This window comes from Mauremys reevesii, linkage group 21 (genome assembly GCF_016161935.1).
Source record: "Mauremys reevesii isolate NIE-2019 linkage group 21, ASM1616193v1, whole genome shotgun sequence".
In the NCBI taxonomy this organism is placed as follows: domain Eukaryota; kingdom Metazoa; phylum Chordata; order Testudines; family Geoemydidae; genus Mauremys; species Mauremys reevesii.
Window position 1 is genome coordinate 18,756,801 of NC_052643.1, and position 19,464 is coordinate 18,776,264.

At 52.4% G+C, this 19,464-nt stretch overlaps 1 protein-coding gene and 1 long non-coding RNA gene across 5 annotated transcripts in view; one reads left to right on the plus strand and one right to left on the minus strand.

The window, feature by feature from the left end:
• Nucleotides 1–619: 619 nt before the first annotated feature.
• Nucleotides 620–19,464, plus strand: part of ESPN (espin) — a 79,070-nt gene continuing 60,225 nt past the window's right edge. For 2 of the 4 annotated variants that reach the window (XM_039509547.1, XM_039509548.1), the window contains exons 1-2: nucleotides 620–1,080; nucleotides 7,855–8,048. In XM_039509547.1, the coding sequence (XP_039365481.1) occupies nucleotides 787–1,080; nucleotides 7,855–8,048 (488 nt within the window). In that variant the 5' untranslated portion in view covers nucleotides 620–786. Of the gene's footprint in view, nucleotides 1,081–7,854; nucleotides 8,049–13,758; nucleotides 13,948–15,192; nucleotides 15,225–19,464 lie in introns of those variants that run through there. The other 2 variants (XM_039509549.1, XM_039509550.1) reach the window with 2 other exon arrangements.
• LOC120388014 lies at nucleotides 9,539–13,659 on the minus strand. Its single transcript, XR_005590479.1, has 2 exons — nucleotides 13,489–13,659; nucleotides 9,539–9,729 (listed from the first exon to the last, which is right to left on the minus strand). It is a non-coding gene; the product is annotated as an uncharacterized LOC120388014 (long non-coding RNA).

Below are 19,464 nucleotides of genomic sequence, written 5' to 3' on the forward strand. Positions count from 1 at the left end.
GACCAGGGGTCATGCTGCGCTGTGCGCCTCGGAGTGCCCGGGAGCCCCAGCCAGCCTGACAGCCGGAGCCAGAGACCCCCCAAGGCGCAGGTGCCCGGGCAGGAGACACCAGGGACAGCTCCTCGGGGCGCAGCGCAGGAGGGGCCCCAGGGGGCGCAGCGCAGGAGGGATCCGGGGGGGCGCAGGGCAGGAGAGGTCCCGGGGGGCGCAGCGCAGAAGGGATCCGTAGGGGCGCAGGGCAGGAGGGGTCCTGGGGGGCGCAGCGCAGGAAGGATCCCGGGGGGCGCAGCGCAGGAGGGTTCCGGGGGGCGCAGCGCAGGAGGGGTCAAGGGGGGCGCAGGACAGGAAGGATCCGGGGGGGCGCAGCGCAGGAGGGGTCCCGGGGGGCGCAGCGCAGGAGGGATCCGGAGGGGCGCAGGGCAGGAGGGGTCCCGGGGGGCGCAGCGCAGGAGGGGTCCCGGAGGGCGCAGCGCAGGAGGGATCCGGGGGGCGCAGCGCAGCAGGGATCCGGGGGGGCGCAGGGCAGGAGGGGTCCCGGGGGGCGCAGCGCAGGAGAGGACCCGGGGGGCGCAGCGCAGGAGGGATCCGGGGGGCGCAGCGCAGGAGGGGTCCCGGGGGCACGGGGCACAGATCTCGCAGTGCCCGGCCGGCAGCTCCTTCCCGGGGCTTGCTGGCCGGCCACCACCCGGGAGCTAAGCGCACTCCGGCGGCTCGGCGCTCCGGGCAGCCCCATGGCGCCCCCGGGCTGGTGAGGGGCCGGCGGCTCCGGCTCCCCCGGCCAAGGAGATGGCCCTGGAGCGGGCTCTACTCGCCGCCCGCCACGGGGACGTGGACACCCTGAAGTCTCTGCAGGCGGAGGGGCTGCTGCAGCCGGGGCTCCGGGACCCGCTGGGCGCCTCGCCCGCTCACCACGCCGCCCGGGCCGGCAAGCTCAACTGCCTGCGCTACCTGGTGGAGGAGGCGGCGCTGCCGGGCAATGGCCGGGCCCGCAACGGGGCCACCCCGGGCCACGACGCGGCGGCCACCGGCAACCTGGCCTGTCTCCAGTGGCTGCTGACCCAGGGAGGCTGCTGCGTTCAGGTGGGCACCGCGCGCGGCTTCCCTCCCCCGGCTCAGCCCGCTCCCAGGGTGCCTGTGGGTGCCCGGGTGTGATGGGTACCTGGCAGGGCTCAGGACCAGCTCCCCGCCTGCACTGGGCTGTGGAAATGCAGGCGAGCAGCTCTCCAGTGCTGGGCAGTGCCCCTCTGGGCGGGCAGCCGCACCGGGTACACCTCACCCAGGGCGTGGGACTGGCCTGGCGCTCCTGGCCGCACCATGGAGCCCTGGGATGGGCAGACAAGGAATGTAACAAAAGCTGGATGAAGGGGAGCAGGCCCTCTCCTGCCCTGAGCTGCTGCAGCTGCCCAGGCAGGCGGGGTGGAGACTGACCCAGTTCCCTGGATGGAACACAGTTAGCTCCCTTGTGTGGGGCCTGGCCTGGAAACCCACAACTCTCCATGGGTAGGAGAGCAGTGGGCTGAGTTTGGGGCCAGGGCCTCCCACACACAGCCCCTCTGGGGCCTTGGAGCAGTCGCTTCCCCTCTCCAGGCCTCCACTTCCTGCCACCTGCCTCCCAGGGCGCTTCGGTGAGCTGTTGCAAAGATGCCGTTTACACTAGGAGAGTCCCTGGCCTTGGACAGTGGCTGGAAGCCCTAGTGGGCTCTGCCAGGCTGTGTGCCATGTGTCCAGCCCCAGGCATTGCCAAGGTGGGGGGATGGTCCTGCTCCTCGGGCCCCACACGCTGCCCTTCACTTTGGGGCTGGATTCCAGCCCTGACCTAGACAGAAGGATGGATGATGTCTGGGTGACGCATCATGGCAAAGATGCTTCATGACTTCTTTGTTTCGGTCTTCCCCGAGAAGTCTGAAGGAATGCCTAACAGAGTGAATGCTAATGGGAAGGGGGCAGGTTTAGAAGAGAAAATTAAAAAAGAACAAGTTAAAAATCTCTTAGAAAAGTTAGATGCCTGCAAGTCACCAGGGCCTGATGAAATGCATCCTAGAATACTGAAGGAGCTAATAGAGGAGGTATCTGAGCCTCTAGCTATTATCTTTGGAAAATCATGGGAGATGGGAGAGATTCCAGAAGACTGGAAAAGGGCAAATATAGTGCCCATCTATAACAAGGGAAATAAAAACAACCCAGGAAACTACAGACCAGTTAGTTTAACTTCTGTGCCAGGGAAGATAATGGAGTAAGTGGTTAAGGAAATCATCTGCAAACACTTGGAAGGTGGAAAAGTGATAGGGAATAGCCAGCATGGATTTGTAAAGAACAAATCATGTCAGATCAATCTGATAGCTTTCTTTGATAGGATAACGAGTCTTGTGGATAAGGGAGAAGCGGTGGATGTGGTATACCTCGACTTTAGTAAGGCATTTGATAAGGTCTCGCATGATATTCTTATCAATAAACTAGGCAAATACAACTTAGATGGGGCTACTATAAGGTAGGTGCATAACTGGCTGGATAACCGTACTCAGAGAGTAGTTATAAATGGTTCCCAATCCTGCTGGAAAGGTATAACAAGTGGGGTTCCGCAGGGGTCTGTTTTGGGACCGGATCTGTTCAATATCTTCATCAACGACTTAGATGTTGGCATAGAAAGTAGCTTGTTAAGTTTGCAGATGATACCAAACTGGGAGGGATTGCAACTACTTTGGAGGACAGGGTCATAATTCAAAATGATCTGGACAAATTGGAGAAATGGTCTGAGGTAAACAGGATGAAGTTTCATAAAGACAAATGCAAAGTGCTCCACTTAGGAAGGAACAATCAGTTTCACACATACAGAATGGGAAGAGACGGTCTAGGAAGGAGTACGGCAGAAAGGGATCTAGGGGTTATAGTGGACCACAAGCTAAATATGAGTCAACAGTGTGATGCTGTTGCAAAAAAAGCAAACGTGATTCTGGGAAGCATTAACAGGTGTGTTGTGAGCAAGACATGAGAAGTCATTCTTCCACTCTACCCTGCACTGGTCAGGCCTCAGCTGGAGTATTGTGTCCAGTTCTGGGCACTGCATTTCAAGAAAGATGAGGAGAAATTGGAGAGGGTCGAGAGAAGAGCAACAAGAATGATTAAAAGTCTAGAGAACATGACCTATGAAAGAGGCTGAAAGAATTGGGTTTGTTTAGTTTGGAAAAGAGACGACTGAGAGGGGACATGAGAGCAGTTTTCAGGTATCTCAAAGGGTGTCCTAAGGAGGTGGGAGGAAATTTGTTCATCTTACCCCTAAGGATAGAACAAGAAGCAATGGGCTTAAACTGCAGCAAGGGAGGTTTAGGTTGGACATTAGGAAAAACTCCCTAACTGTCAGGGTGGTTAAACACTGGAATAAATTGCCGAGGGAGGTTGTGAAATCTCCATCTCTGGAGATATGTAAGAGCAGGTTAGATAAATGTCTATCTGGGATGGTCTAGGCAGTATTTGGCCCTGCCAGGAGGGCAGGGGACTGGACTCGATGACCTCTCGAGGTCCCTTCCAGTCCTAGAGTCTATGAATCATCATCATTTGTATTTCTCAAGGCCCTGGGCCCAGGCAGAGACAACAGTGCAGTGCCGGGGCCAGGAGCTTGCACTCTGAATAGCCAAGGCAGCTAAAGGGTGGAGGGGAAGTGGAAGCACAGAGAGGGAAGGGACCTGGGGCTGAGAACCCCACAGTCCCTCTGCATGGTGGCTGCACATAGACATTGCTGGACAGCCTTATCTTCCTCGCCTGCCTGCTCCCTTCCAAGCAGGAATCCTGGTGGTGCAGCCTGTCCTGTGGACCCACCGGACTGGTCCTAACAACCAGACGTGACATTTACCAAGCGCTGTTCATCATCTCCATAGCGCTTTACAAACAGTCACTCCTCACTCTCCACAAACACCCTCCAATCATTAATGCAGCAAATTTCACCTTCCTCTTGTCCTGTCTGGGCATTGTCCAGGAACAGCTTGTGAGAGTCGCTGATTTATCTGCTTGCTGAAATTATTGAATTTCTTCAGCCACTAACTCTTGGGCTGCAGGTTCCTGACAACACGATATTAATGATTCACAATGGCAAATATGGGTGAAATCTTGCCCCTGCTGGACTCACTAGGACTTTAGCCATTGGCTTCACTAGGTCAATAGGGTCAGGGTTTCCCCACAGCTTGCAAAGTGCACATGGCTATGGAGTTCATGTCACGAACTGACAGCGTCAATTTCAAATTGCAATCTTCACCGTTCTCCTTGTGTGGGTTAATTCCATAAAACAGAACAGAACTAATGCCCCTGGCCTGCCCAGCATGGTGTGAGCTGCGAACTGCCCGTTTTACAATCCTGGAATGAGCTGCCATCAAAGCATCAAGGGTTGATGCTAAGCAGCCGTTTTCGGTGGCCAATTGTGCTAAGCAAAGTCAGGGCCTCAAATGTTCACAAGAATGGAGCACGGTCTGGCTGCAAGGTGCTTTGCAGCATGAACACATACACAGGGGTCAATATCCCTCTCTGCTCAGGCCTGGGAAGCCGCTGCAGTCAGTGCTGGCTCTGCTTTGACAGAGCCGCGGAGGAAGGGCTGTGCCCTACCCCACAGAGGGAGTCAGTGCCATGCTCAGGATTAGAGCTCACCAATCTCTGACTCCCAGGCTGGTGCTGAACTGTGGCTATGCCCTTTACTGCTCACAGGACAGGACTCCAGCTCTGTGGTGGTCAGCAGTCCCTCCCAGAGGGACCCAGGCTTGGAGCCATTAACCTGCTCTGCCACTTTCAGGGGGCTTCCTGGAGTGCAGGTGTGTCAGGAGAACACGAGCCTTTGTGCCTGTCTGAAGAGAGGGGAAAAACGATCATTGTTGTGCCTGGGCCACACCCATTGGAAACCCTTTGAAATGCCGTGGGGAGGAGCTACTGATCAGACGTTGGAGAGGGGACGTCCCAGGCTGGCGCACTGGAAGTTGCAGCTTGGGAGCTCTGGAAGCCAGACCCGCAGCGGGTTGCTTTCTGCAGTGCAGCCATGATATTCAGAGCCAGCTCCGAACTGTCCCAACGTCCCAGGGTGTTTGGATCAGACGCATCGCAGGGAGTGTCAGCCTGGACTGGGCCACAGACACAGTGAGGCCTGGCTGGGCCAAGGGGTAATGGGTTCTGCCAGCATCCGGTGTGTGATTGCTGTGGCTGGGTTACTCAGCTTAAGCTCTGTTCATTACTCTTCTTGTCAGTCTTTCAGTCAAAGTTCAGTGATCAGATTAAACGCTGGCCACAAGGCTGAACGCAGCATTTCTGTGTGGCCCAGACATTGCTGAACTCCACTGAAACTAACGACAAGCACCCCAGATTCCTACCGCACAGCGTGGCACGGGTCTGGAGGCAGGAAGGCTGAAATGTAAATGGTTTGTGCCTTCGGGCAGCACGCTACATTCTGTCTGAATGGTTCTTACACGTGGTTCTGCAATCAGTGCAGACACTTGAGGGATAAGCTTCTTGCATGATGCAGGTTGAGAAGTGAAAACATGTGATGTTCCTGTGACTTCAAAAGCCATCTGGGGGGTGGGGAGAGATGATCAGGCTGGAAGGACTGGGGCGGGGAGATGATCAGGCTGGAAGGACTTGGGGCGGGGAGAGATGATCAGGCTGGAAGGACTTGGGGGCGGGGGGAGATGATCAGGCTGGAAGGACGGGGGGGGGGGGAGAGATGATCAGGCTGGAAGGACGGGGGGGCGGGGAGAGATGATCAGGCTGGAAGGACTGGGGGGCGGGGAGAGATGATCAGGCTGGAAGGACTTGGGGCGGGAGAGATGATCAGGCTGGAAGGACTGGGGCGGGGAGAGATGATCAGGCTGGAAGGACGGGGGCGGGAGAGATGATCAGGCTGGAAGGACTGGGGGGCGGGGAGAGATGATCAGGCTGGAAGGACGGGGGGGCGGGGAGAGATGATCAGGCTGGAAGGACGGGGGGGCGGGGAGAGATGATCAGGCTGGAAGGACAGGCTCAGCACAATTAGGAGCCAACTTGGACAAATTCCACTTGCTGTTCTACATTGTCATGAACACTGGCGACCGCAGTGGGGCTGTGCAGTAACCAAGCGACCGCATGCCAAAGCAGCCAACACGGCATGGCTCTCCTGCTGTGGCCACGCAGCACGATGCCAGCTTACCCTGGGGCAGGCTCAGTGGAGAGGTGGAATGCCGTTCCCGTTAATAGGCAGGTCAGTGCCCAGGAAGAACAATCAGCGAATTGTCCATTCCTGGGCAGAAGTATCTGTTAAGAGGATGACTGAACGTAGACTCCCAAATGTGCTTTCAGTTTAAATGTAATAAATTACTGGGTAGGAGGTCTTGAGCGTCAGTGGCTTGCACATACATTCCAGTGTAACTCAGAGGTGCTGCAGTCTCCAAAAGTCTGTATGTTGCTATTTTTTAAATAGCTCCTTCTTTTTCACCTGGAGGTATTACAGCATGTGGAAATGACCCAGCTCATGTCTCAGCATTAATGGCTAAGTGCAGTATTGCCAACTCCCTACATTCAAGGATCATGAGTCAGGCCCCAGCGCTCACGAGGCCAGCTTTAAAATCATGAGATTTTAAAAGAATAATATATGTTGGGTTATTGGTCTTTGTTTTCTGGTTTCTGGCCTTTATGGTGCACCCAGGGCACACATTCAAGTTTTACTCACCAGCCACATGGGCTAGAAACTTCCTTTTTGTTAATGAAGGCTCAGATCCTCATGTAATCACCTGATTCCAAGAGCTGAGTCTTTAAATAAAACACCCAATATCATGAGACTTGCAGTAAAATCACTTGAGTTGGCAACACTGCAAGATACACGGTTAAACACAGCAGAGAGAACTTATTTCATCCTTCCTGCTCTTGGATTTTGATGAGATATAGTTGCCAGTGATCAATATATGAGGGCTTAGGAAAGGACAGGGGTTGTGGTCACGTGTGCAGGGAAGAGCTGTAGGGCCGGGGCCAGGCAATCTGAGCATGTGAATAAGAAAAAGGTTCTTTATTGCCTAAGTTGTGGATAAGTCACGTGCACATGTTACAGGGGCAACATCTCTCCTCTTAAGTATCTTAGTCCCCCTCCTCCCCGTCTCCTAGAGTTTGGGGTTCTAGATGCCCCAACAGCATTTCTTGCAAGGTCCTAGCTTGTTGTCGGAGTTTTGTAAGTCTCTCCAAAAGCACTTGGGTTATTGCACTCTGTGAAAAGTCACCAGCTGAGAAGCTGGAAGAATTAAGAGGCTCGGCTGCTGGGGCGAAGCGAGTGTAAGGGTCTCAGCTCTGTTAGTAGTCATGGAACTTTCAGCACTGACTTTGTCCAACCAAGGCCTTGTTCGCAGAAGTGCGCCTCCCCCGTGACAGAGCAGGCCTAGCGTTTGGCACAGATTCAAGGCTCTCTACCTGTCTGACGTTTCCCAGAAGGTGGCTAAGGTCCCAGACCTAGTGTTGTCCTGTGCTCTGATGCCATCTCTCATTCACTGCGAGTAGCTCTTACACATGCAAATAGACCCAGTGGGCCGAATATTCCAGCCTAGCGGAGCTGGGAAGGGAGAGCAAAGGTGTCCTATCCTGAGGCCCTTCAGAAGCTGCTTTGTGATTTGTCCCCGTATGGCTCAGAACAGCCCACGGTGATGCTCTGGTGCCGGGCTCATAGGACCACAGCTCTGTATACTGATGGCTAAGGGCTCTCTGGGGTTCCTCTGCGTCCGGGAATGTCAGGAGCGCAGTCACATGGTGTTCTGTCTGGAGCAGCACAAAGGGCTGAGAGGTGGGAGTTCAGAGGGTCTCACAATATCCACTGCAGTGTCACAAGGAGCGCGTCGTAATAGGATCTGTTTTGTTTCGTTTCTGCAGGACACAGACAATTCCGGTGCCACTATCCTGCATCTCGCTGCCCGCTTTGGTCACCATGAAGTAATCGACTGGCTATTGCGATTTGGAGGCAGCGACCCGATGATAGCCACGGACACAGGAGCGTTACCTGTTCACTATGCTGCAGCCAAAGGAGATTTCCCTTCATTGCGACTTCTCTTAGGGCACTGGCCAAAGTAAGAGAGAATTTTGTTTTTAGGGGATGGATTTGCAGGGAGTTCAGTTGGCTGGTTTCTGCATGTGTGTTGGTTGTGTCCGAATATCCAGAGCAATTATAGCATTTGGTTGTTCTTCAGCTTGTGCACAATAGAGGTAACCTGCCTAGGGAGGTTGTGGAATCTCCATCTCTGGGGATATTTAAGAGCAGGTTAGATAAATGTCTATCAGGGATGGTCTAGACAGTAGTTGGTCCTGCCATGAGGGCAGGGGACTGGACTCGATGACCTCTCGAGGTCCCTTCCAGTCCTAGAGTCTATGAATCTATGAATCTATAAACCCAGGTCTTGGGTTTATGGAGTCCACACGGCTAAAGCTGTAATTGCAGCATTACTAACATTTCTCTACCTTTGCCCTCCCATCCTGTAGCGAAAATTAATGTGTCTGACCTGCTGGCTAGCAATGACTAGATCTTATGGCAAGTTTGCAGATTCAGATTAAGATCCCCCTTTTTATACATTTATACAATTTTCGGCTGACACATGATACTGCCACTGCCACTGCACAGTATCTGGGGGGGAGGGAGAGCTCAGTGGTTTGAGCATTGGCCTGCTAAACTCAGGGTTGTGCATTCAATCCTTCAGGGTGCCGCTTAGGGATCAGGGCAAAAATCTGTCTGGGGATTGGTTCTACTTTAAGCAGGGGTTGGACTAGATACCTCCTGAAATTCTATACAGCTAGTTTCATTTTTGTAAACCAAGCAAAGGGCTTTCTTACTCCAGGAAAGATTCCTTAGGATCTAATTCTAGAATCAAATTGAATTTTCCTTAGATTGTGAATTCCTCAGTGCCAAGACTGTTTGGAAAGCACCTAAAAGATGGCAGGCATTGCTGAAAATAAATACTAACAAGACCATAGAAGCAAATTTAAATATTAACTTCAGATTCCAAGTTGTATGAGTTTTGAAACTGTTGTGTGAATAATGAATATCCTGCAATACCTGGATTGCTAAATCCATAGGTGCTGATTCTCCACTCCATGGGACCTGGCTGTAGTCGCTTACACCTGTGAAAACTGTGTGTAAAACACCACCAGAGTAGAATCCTTTCTACAGGTGCCAGACAGTGTAGAATCTGGCCCATGGTGTCTTGCACTGGTCAATTACATTACAATCCTTTTGCGTCTCTTTAGTCCTTTCTTCTACAAGTGGCAGGATACTGTGTAAAGTGCTTGCTGAACTCTGTGTCGTGTCTTCTGCCCTAGGGTCCCATCCTGCCAACGCTGGTGCGGGTGAGCGACTCTATTCACAGGACTTCCTTAGTGAGTGAATAAAGTGACTCGCCTGCGTAAGTCTTTGCAGCATCTGGCCCTAGTGAGGGAGAAATGGCTCATCTGGCTTGGATACAACGCCACCCAACAAACAGTGGCACAGAGCCTGCTTTGGCTGCTAAAATAATTGTTCTCATTTGTAAAACCTGGGCTTGCTAACGGCGTGACAGCTTTATCACAGTGGGAAGTCAAACCTCCGTTCTTTATTATCCCAGGAACAAAGGGCAAGAGGCTGGATTTTCACTTTTGATGGAAATATTGCTCCCTGTTGCAGGTGGAGTGGAGGAGGATTTGTTCCATGCGCTTTTGGAACTGGGCGATAACACAGTCGCTTTTGTCCAGGCTAGAGTTATGTAAATAGATTAGGCTGCCCTGCAGGAGAAATGAGGCTGTTCAAATGTGTGGAAAGACAAGCTGCCGCCTTGTTTAAGGAATGCAGGCTTGTGAGAGGGCTGTGGATGTCAAGGCCCCTGTGTGTTTTCAGATGACACATTCTGTGCATGGTGAAATCTGGGAGTACTGGGGTACTTTTCATTGGTTATTACAGAGTAACCTCCGAATTCCAGGATGTTCTGAAAACAAACCAGTTCCTGGGCCAGTGATAGCCCTAGCATGGCCATTCCATGGTAACGCCTGCTTTCTGGTGCTTGGAACGTGTGTGTGTGTGTGTGTGTGTGTGTGTGTGTGTGTGTGTGTAACCCATCCTTATGTAGGAAATGTAGGCAAGCCGTACATTCCACATAAGCCCTATAACAATGTCCAGACCCAGGACCGGCCCTCCACATTGGGGGTGGAATTTCACCTGTGCTGATAATCTCTGTTCTCTGACCATGAGCCTGTCTCTGGGTTTAATGCTCCCACCTGGTGATTAAAACACTTAGACGTCTGTCCCCAAAATAGCTGCATTCTCTTTGCAGCTGGGGATGGGGTCCCAGCTCTTGACTGGGACCCTGTACAGGTTCCCCCATAGCCTGCTGGATGTGGAGCCAAAATGCTAGACGGTCAACAAAGAGCAAATATAAAATGATCAGGGGTGAGAAAAGCAGGTCACTCGAACATCACGGATCTGTGCACCACAGATTACAAAACTTCTAATCGTATTTTCCATGATGGGCAGGAGGACAGGGCTATAAATACTCGGCAGCTCCTTGGTAATTAACGTTCACTTACACAGGGACTTTTCACAGGAAGATTCTTAACAAAGTCAAACACACTGGAACAGAATCAAATCCTCAGTAATGACAGCCTCCAAAATGCAGCCACCTCTGGGCCCTTAGCGAGTGTCAGCAACCCCCCTTCCCCCCCGAACAGCTCCCACTCATGTAGCAGCAGAACATGGGAGATTAAAGTAAGTCCCTTCCAGTGTAACTCCTGGCAAAAACACCAACCCCCCCCCCCCACCAACTGGGCCCAGGGACCACAGGGCAGCAAGTGATGATTCTGGGTCATAAATAAGGTGCCGAGAAGTCTGGTAACCAAGCACCAGGATGAAAAGTACTGATCTGGTGGGCAGGGCACAAGACAGGCAGGGGAGGGCAGCCACAAGAGCCAGATGTGCTCGTGTGTGTCTAAGAGCATTGCACAGGTCTGGGGCCTTTCATCGGCCGGCACACGCACTCCAGATCCAGCGCAGAGGGATGCCAAAGCTGGTTAAATCTACCCGGTTTTCCCACAGCAACATGCAAATGCATTCAAGGTCTTGGCCAAAGCCAGTCTGCAAATCTAGGCTCAGGGTGGCTTTCAACTGACTCCCCATCGCTGTCCAAAGAGAAGCGGAGCATTAACTAATGGGGTTGGCTGGGAAGTGCATGATGACGACCCCTAGCCCTGACCGGAGGCCTGAGAGCACCCACAGGACAGGCTTCCTGGAGGAGGCGGGGCAGGCGTGTCAGCTATCGCTAGCTGCATTGCTCAAGATGAGGGCCAAGGGACACAAATCCCAGCCCTTCCCTATCGCTGGTAGCAAACAGAACTGGCCTTTGCTTGTGAGACGGCTGCACTGGAAATACGGATAGACAGAGACCATCTCTGTTTATTGACAGGCATTTCTGTGGTACTCGGCAGCAGCCTTAACTCTGCCCCTGTATCCCCACCACCTTCCACCCGTGGGTCTCCATGTGTGTTGGGGAGGGGTCAGGATGACCCTTGTGCCACGCTGGACAGGGGCTGCCACGTTTGTCAGCAGATGTTTCCCAGCTGATGCGCAGTACAATGCCCAGGACTTAGACACGGCAGGCAGACGGGCCCTGGGCTAAGCCTCTCTACCCCTTCAGATTACAGCCCCTGGCTGATGAAAGCAGTGTGCTGGAAGGCTGCCAAGCAAGGCACACAGACACCCCAGCCCTGACGGACAGGCCGGCAGACGTCTCCTGGGTGCTCCAAAGCCCATGGAACCCGGAACTGCCCCTGCCTGCATTTCCCATGGGGATGGAGAGAGCTGCTGAAAGGGACCAGTGGAGACTGATGGGACATGAGCTTGAGCAAGGAGAGCTGGCTGGGCAGACAGTTGCCAGCAGAGCGGGAGGAACATGCCTCCTGCAGGAGCATTTGGAGGGGAAACCCTCCTCCTCTCTGGTTCATTTAAAACCCATCCCGGGAGCCTTCGAAGTGGGGAGTTTGCAGGGGAAGGGGGTTGTGTTGTGAAATAGTTTGAAACCTGACCTGGATTTTGGGTGGGGTTGTGAGCAAAAGGCTCCTGCCCCAGCCCTCTGCGAGGCCCCAGTCCAAGCAGGAGAGTCAGCCCCTCGGGGAGTGGGCGGGAGGTGGAACGTGTAGGGAGGGCGTGAGCCTGCTGGCCCTGGGGAGCAGCATTGCCTTCTGTTTGGGGGCTGGCTGGGTCTCACCGTGTTCAGTGCTGGCCAGCGCCCCCCCCCCCCAGCCCTAGAGAAATGGGCCTTTAGAATAAAAGGCCTGAACGTGAGCTCCTTTTGCTGCCCAAGCTGTATCTTGTGGGATGAGGGCTTTGATCTCAGTTTCTGGGCTGGTTGTATCATTGCGGGCTGGCTGCTTCGGAAGAATCAAGCCTAGGCCTGTGCTGCAGGCTGGATACCAGATCTGGCCCGGCCCGGCCCGGCCTCCTCGTATGGCTGGAGGAAGGACGGGGGTTTCTGCCACAGGCAGACGCATGGACAATAACAAATCCACCCCCCCACCCCCCGCATCCAGAATTGTCCCAAAGCAGTGGGGCGAGAAGGGGATATTCATGGATAGGAGAGAGAAGCACGGCAGGGCTTTGGCGTCTGAGAGCAGAGGCGGGTGTCTGATGATAGCCCCTGAGTTATCAGTTATTCAGGCTGAATGTGAGAACTGAGGCTAGACGTGCTCCCCGTTTCACAGGGAAAGAACGAATCTGAACGTCATTTGGGTGTCACTCCAGCCCGGCCCTGTGAGAGCAGCTGCAGGGGCAGCAGGAAGCCTGGCTTGCTCCACTTTTCCTGCTCTCACAAGAACTGAGGGAATTCTTCAAGAGCTGTGTAAGAAATAGTTACCACTGGCGGATTTCACAGCTGCTCTCTCAAAGGGACGTCGCTCAGCCGCACATGCTCCTGCAGAAGCTTTTAAGAGCTGTGTGTCCACCTCCGGTAGTGCTCAGGCAGCAGGACCCTTGGGGGTGCAGCGGCTGGCATGGGGGGGGGCTCAGAATGCTTGAAACCTTGGGCCTGGGGGTGTGAGGTGCTCACTGCAATAGCTAGGCCAGGAGAGGATTCTGCCTGGCCAGGGGGAGTTTAAATAGCCAGGCTCTATGGAAAGCCAAGATAACAAATGTAAAAATAGCCCACACCCTTTAAATGCCAAACTTCCCCCAAACAGGGCTTCCTGCAGCCAGGTCTAATCTGTGCCTCCTATCAGCCAAGCCCCAGAGCACCCCTGTCCCGCTGCTCCCAGGCTCTGCCCCTCCTGGAAAGCTGCCTGCTGCCCCCCATTCCGCTAGCTAGCAGAATGCAGTGGCTTTTGAAGAGCTGCTTTAAGCTGCCGGAGCCTGGTTGGGGCTCTTCTCCCCAGCAGATCGCTCCAGCAAGCCTGACTATGGAAACTGCTCAGCCCCGGGCCTGCCTGCCAGCGTGACAGGAGCATGCTAGACTCCCTCGGGTTTAGCTGCCTCTGACTCTGACTCCCTTCTGCGTCGCGTACCCCTGCTGCAGAAGCTCCAGTTCAGAGCCATGCTGAGGCCCCTCCAGTGTTTCCATTAGGAAGTGCTGCCAGAGCCACGTTGCCCAAGTCTCACGAGGGGGTTGATAGCATGGGCTCGCTAAGGCCGCTTTTTACATACGCCTGCGGGAAGAACCGAGATCTGATGAGAACAAAGCGTTTGCTGGCTTGGAGCTGGCCCGTGAGCTGATGACAGATGAGGCGGCTCTTCTAGAACCCTGGGCATTGTTGTTCCGCACATGGATTCCGCATAAAGCCTCTTACACAGTTATGGAGCCTAGCCACTGAGTCACGAAAGTATTTACTGAGGTGGGAAGTGAACTAGGTGGTGGGCCAGAGCCGTCCTCTGGCCCTGGTGACACACCACTGGGTGTCTGCAGAATCTCATCGCACTGGGTGTGATTGTTATGGAGCAAAAGGAACACAAAGGAATATCAGAAGGTTGGTTAGACAATCACCAGAGCACGTTACTTGACAGGGCAGAGTCTCTGGACTGTCCTGGGTGGTTTTGCAAGTTTTGCTGTCTATTATATCAATCACGACTCTGTTTGTACAAACAAAGGGAAGGGTCAAAATATTTTTCTCTTTTAAATGAAAAACAAAACGTGGTTTTAATGTTTTCACCCCACGAATTGGCTATTACAGCCGGAGAGCTTGAAGTTAAGCTCAAAAGGGAGTTTACCCCGATTGCTTTCCCATTAGCAGCAGCAGCCTTTCCTTTGTGTATATTTTAAAATCTTAACCAATCATTGTAGTAACTATGACAATTGCTCAAATGCCGTCACTGCTTTGGGACCAATATGTGTTCAGGTGACAACTTGCACAGAAGACACACTCCTGGTGCAGACATGGACTGCAAGGCCTTATGCAATATCTATGTGCACATTTCCTTGGCTGCACTGAACTAGCGCCATGCAGATCAGGTATGTCCTGCAATCCACTGATCTGAGAGCAACACAACAGCAGCTGCTGCTAATTCATTGACCTGAATATTCTCCAGATTCCAGCTACAGTCAGCTCCCTTGGGGGCTGGAAATGGGGTCAGCGTGCAAACGTATCTGAACGAGTAGTGTCCTGACTATGCCCCGGCTATTGTGGGAGCATCATAACAAGCGTGACTTGCACAAATGCACCCCATGCCCTTTACTTTTACATACTGTCTCCAGCACAGGAAATCAGACCCTTCCCAGCCGATTAACCCATATAGGTAAATACAAGTCAACTAAGTGGATTACAGGTACCATCTGTGGCTGTGCCAGTGCAGAGCATGGGGAGGCTACACTGTGCAGATTCCAGGCGAAATGCCTGAGCCCAGACCGATGAGAGAGTGAGCTAGGGGACTCCAGGCCCGGTACCTCATTAGGGAAAGGACCAGGCAATGCAGATGAGCTGTAAAGAGTCACAGGGTCCATTGGGGCAGGAAGGTTGTTCCAGACCAAACTCACGAACTATAAATGGGAAGCTCAGCAGTGGAGTGGTTGACTATCCATTTAGTGAGACTCCCAGTAGAATCAATCCATGCAAGTGATATGGCAAAAAACCCAGTTATCAGTGGGAAAAGACTTCACAGCCCCCCGCTCAACTCACTGAACGGAAGAAGGGTCCCTGCGTTTTGCTAAGTAGGCTCTTAATTAAGCACGTCTTAGTCACAGCCCTTTTACATTTAATTTTATGCTTCTCCTGCAGTTACTTTTGCTGTGAGCACCTGCCGCCTGTAGGTAAGAAATCCCATAAATTATTTACTCCTGTGCTCATAGGCCCTTCTGCTAACTGCCTGATGGGAGGCTCCGTTACAAGCCTTGAAATTCTATCTCTGGGAGCCGCAACACCAGCTAACAGGCAGGATCCAGCAGTAACAGTTCAAATGGGGAGGAACGACAGTGGGTTTGTGTCTATATTGCAGACAAAGGCTCCACTGAAAGACCATGAAAGGCTGCAAAGTCAAGCACTCAGAAGCTAGGAAATGCCAGAATTAAGGCTCCTTTTTGCCCTTGAGGTAATCAGTGACTGGTAGTAGTAGAAGGTTTTTATCTTCTCTGTGGACCAGTCAGGAGAGGGCGATGAGCCGTACCATTTGCCAGGCAGCAGAGGAATGTTGGGCCTCAGGAATCCTGGAGTCCGTTCCATGTTCTGGACAGGAGGGTTCTCTAGTGGCTACAGACCCTTTTGCTCCCTCATCCCCCCACCCCACTCACACCCCCCCTGACTCCTGCCCCCTCCAGCTTGTTCCCCTGCCGCAGCACCTGGCCTTGCCCCTCCCCCAACCTTCTGCATTCACATCAGATTACTTCCTCCTTCTCCTCCACATGCCAGAGCTTCTGGGAACTGATTTTTAGAGCTCAGAACCAGGCCAACTTTGGTGGATTTTCACAGGGACGGGCCAGGAGCCTTCCTGAACACAGGGTAATAGCCTGTGCTCACCCCCCCCCCCCCCCGCTGCTTTTCAAGCGCCTGCTCGAAAACATGAAGCTCCTCAGCAAAACGTCTGTAAGAATTCTTTAACCTTGACCCAAACCCCCTATTTTTCCTTTATTTTGTTTTTCACAGAATCCTAGAAGTGCAGGGACCTCGAGAGGTTATCTAGCCCAGTCCTCTGTACTCAAGGCAGGACATGGACATGGCCCAACTGATTTTGCTGAAATTGACCCCAAAAAATCAGCTTGAGGCAGACGCCTGGTCTGGAAAATTTCAGTCCAAATGGTTATAGTCTAAGCAACTGAAAACAGGCGTTTCTAATGGAAAGTGTTGGGCAACCTAACTAGCTAACAGAATGGTAGGAACCATTAGGAAGAGCCTAGATAAGACGACAGTAAATATCTTAATGCCATTATAGAAATCCCTGGTACGCCCACACCTTGAATACTGCCTGCAGTTCTGGTCACCCCATCTCATAAAAGATATATTACAATTGGAAAAAGCACAGAGAAGGGCCCCAAAGATGACTGAGGATATAAGAACATAAGAACATAAGAACATAAGAAAGGCCGTACCGGGTCAGACCAAAGGTCCATCTAGCTCAGTATCTGTCTACCGACAGTGGCCAATGCCAGGTGCCCCAGAGGGAGTGAACCTAACAGGCAATGATCAAGTGATCTCTCTCCTGCCATCCATCTCCATCCTCTGACGAACAGAGGCTAGGGACACCATTCTTACACATCCTGGCTAATAGCCATTTATGGACTTAGCCACCATGAATTTATCCAGTCCCCTTTTAAACATTGTTATAGTCCTAGCCTTCACAACCTCCTCAGGTAAGGAATTCCACAAGTTGACTGTGCGCTGCGTGAAGAAGAACTTCCTTTTATTTGTTTTAAACCTGCTGCCTATTAATTTCATTTGGTGACCCCTAGTTCTTGTATTATGGGAATAAGTAAATAACTTTTCCTTATCCACTTTCTCAAATCACTCATGATTTTATATACCTCTATCATGTCCCCCCTTAGTCTCCTCTTTTCCAAGCTGAAGAGTCCTAGCCTCTTTAATCTTTCCTCGTATGGGACCCTCTCTAAACCCCTAATCATTTTAGTTGCTCTTTTCTGAACCTTTTCTAGTGCTAGAATATCTTTTTTGAGGTGAGGAGACCACATCTGTACACAGTATTCGAGATGTGGGCGTACCATGGATTTATATAAGGGCAATAATATATTCTCAGTCTTATTCTCTATCCCCTTTTTAATGATTCCTAACATCCTGTTTGCTTTTTTGACCGCCTCTGCACACTGCGTGGACATCTTCAGAGAACTATCCACGATAACTCCAAGATCTTTTTCCTGACTCGTTGTAGCTAAATTAGCCCCCATCATGTTGTATGTATAGTTGGGGTTATTTTTTCCAATGTGCATTACTTTACATTTATCCACATTAAATTTCATTTGCCATTTTGTTGCCCAATCACTTAGTTTTGTGAGATCTTTTTGAAGTTCTTCACAGTCTGCTTTGGTCTTAACTATCTTGAGTAGTTTAGTATCATCTGCAAACTTTGCCACCTCACTGGATATGGAACAGCTTCAGTAGGAGGAGAGATTAATAAGACTGCGACTGTTCAGCTTGGAAAGGAGACGACTGAGGGGGGGATATGATAGAGGGCTATAAAATCATGACTGCTGTGGAGAAAGTGAACATAACACAAGAACCAGGGGTCACCCAATGCCCTTAATAGGCACCAGGTTTAAAATAAACATCAGGAAGTGCTTCTTCACAATGCACAGCCAGCCTCTGGCCAGGGAATGTTGCGAAAGTATGCGTAAAAGTACAACTTGGTTCAGAAACGAACTAGATAAGTCCATGGAGGATAGGTTCTCTGATGGCTATTAGCCGAGCTGGTCAGGTACGCAACCCCCCATGCTGGGTGCCCCTGAGGCTACCCTACAGCGTATGTCGGCAGAACTTATGTCACTCGGGGTGAATAAATCACCCCCCGGAGTGATGCAAGTTACACCGACACAAGTGCTTGTGTGGACAGAGCTTCTCCCACTGACACAGCTACCGCTGCTCATTGGGGGTGGATTTATTAAGTCAACAGGAGAGCTGCTGATTGTTCAGAGAAGCACCCAGGCTCTGGGATGTTCTTCTGAATGACTCTTTACGGTGTGCCGATTGCTAGCGCGAGTGTGTGGGACTCCCCGCCCCTCTGAGTGTCTGTTGCACCAGCAGGCAGGGGCGGCTTTATGAACTGTGGTGCCCAATTCGAATACCCGGTGGCACTCCAGGGCTTTGGCAGCACTTCAGTGGTGGGGGGTCCGCTCCGGGTCTTCCGTGGCACCGAAGGACCCCCCACTGCCGAAATGTCGCCAAAGACCCCTGGAGTGGACCCCCCTGCCGCCGAAATGCTGCTGAAGACCCCCGGAGTGGACCGCCGCCGGCTGAGTAAAAACAAAATTAAAAAGGTGCCTAAGGCGCGGGGCCCTCTTAGGCGCAGGGCCCGATTCCAGGGAATCAGCCTAAAGCCAGCCCTGGTGGTGGTGGCTCTGGCTTTTCATGTCTCATTCGCCAGGGTTGAGTGAGTTACTATGAGGGGATGGGCACGAGCCAGCAGGCTGCTGGACCAGCCCAGAAATGCTGGTTTCATGCTCTTTGCTCCCAGAAAGCCAATCCCTTGGGCGTCTACAAACTGAGTTACCAGGAGAGTCTCCTTTTGCTGGGATGCTGGTGCCACCTGGCACAAGGGGAAGCATTCCCAACAAACGCTTCCTGGCCCTCTGAGCAATGGCCCGTTTCCAGCACTTGGCATACGTCTGAGCTCAGGTGCCAGAGTGCCTGGGTGCAAGGTGGACCTGATGGCCTCTCTGGCCACACCTGCTGACACGGGTGCCAATGAGCTGTCGGCCCCTGGTATTTCTAAAGAATCCTTCACTAGAGGTGCCTGCTGCTAAGTACAAAGCCAACACATTGAACCCCGAAATCCAACTGCCTCTGCCCCAGACTGCGGTGCTCAGAGCAGGACCGGTCCGATCCCGCCCTCTCTCTGCTGCGTTATTTCTGCACTGGGGAGACCGTATTCTAGGGCTGCTTATTTCAGCAAACAATAAGACGTAAAGACCCCCAGCTTTGCTTTTGGGGCCATTAGCCAGCTCCCGCCCACATGCTGTCCCCAAGCTGGGGCCGGCCTGAAGAATGCATTAAACTGTAACGATTAAATGAATTGAATTAGTATTATTAGCAACAGTAATTTAAGTTATTAATAGGCTGCCGCGCTCCGGCCGAGTTCCGTTAAGTCTCAGGACGTTCGATGGAGCACTCTCGATTTGGGCCTGCTAAGCCTCCCCTAATCTGCATCCTTTAACCCTGCTCACTGCCACAGGCTCAAGCTGCAGGCTTTGTCTCGTTAATTCTTAATCAGCTTGGGTAGTGGCGATGCCTGGGAACAAGTGGCTGTTTTCCATCTTGCATTGTTTGTTGTAATCACTATGGTAACCAGCGGCAGCTAACCTGTAGTAAGCTAATGCAGATGGCGGGAGG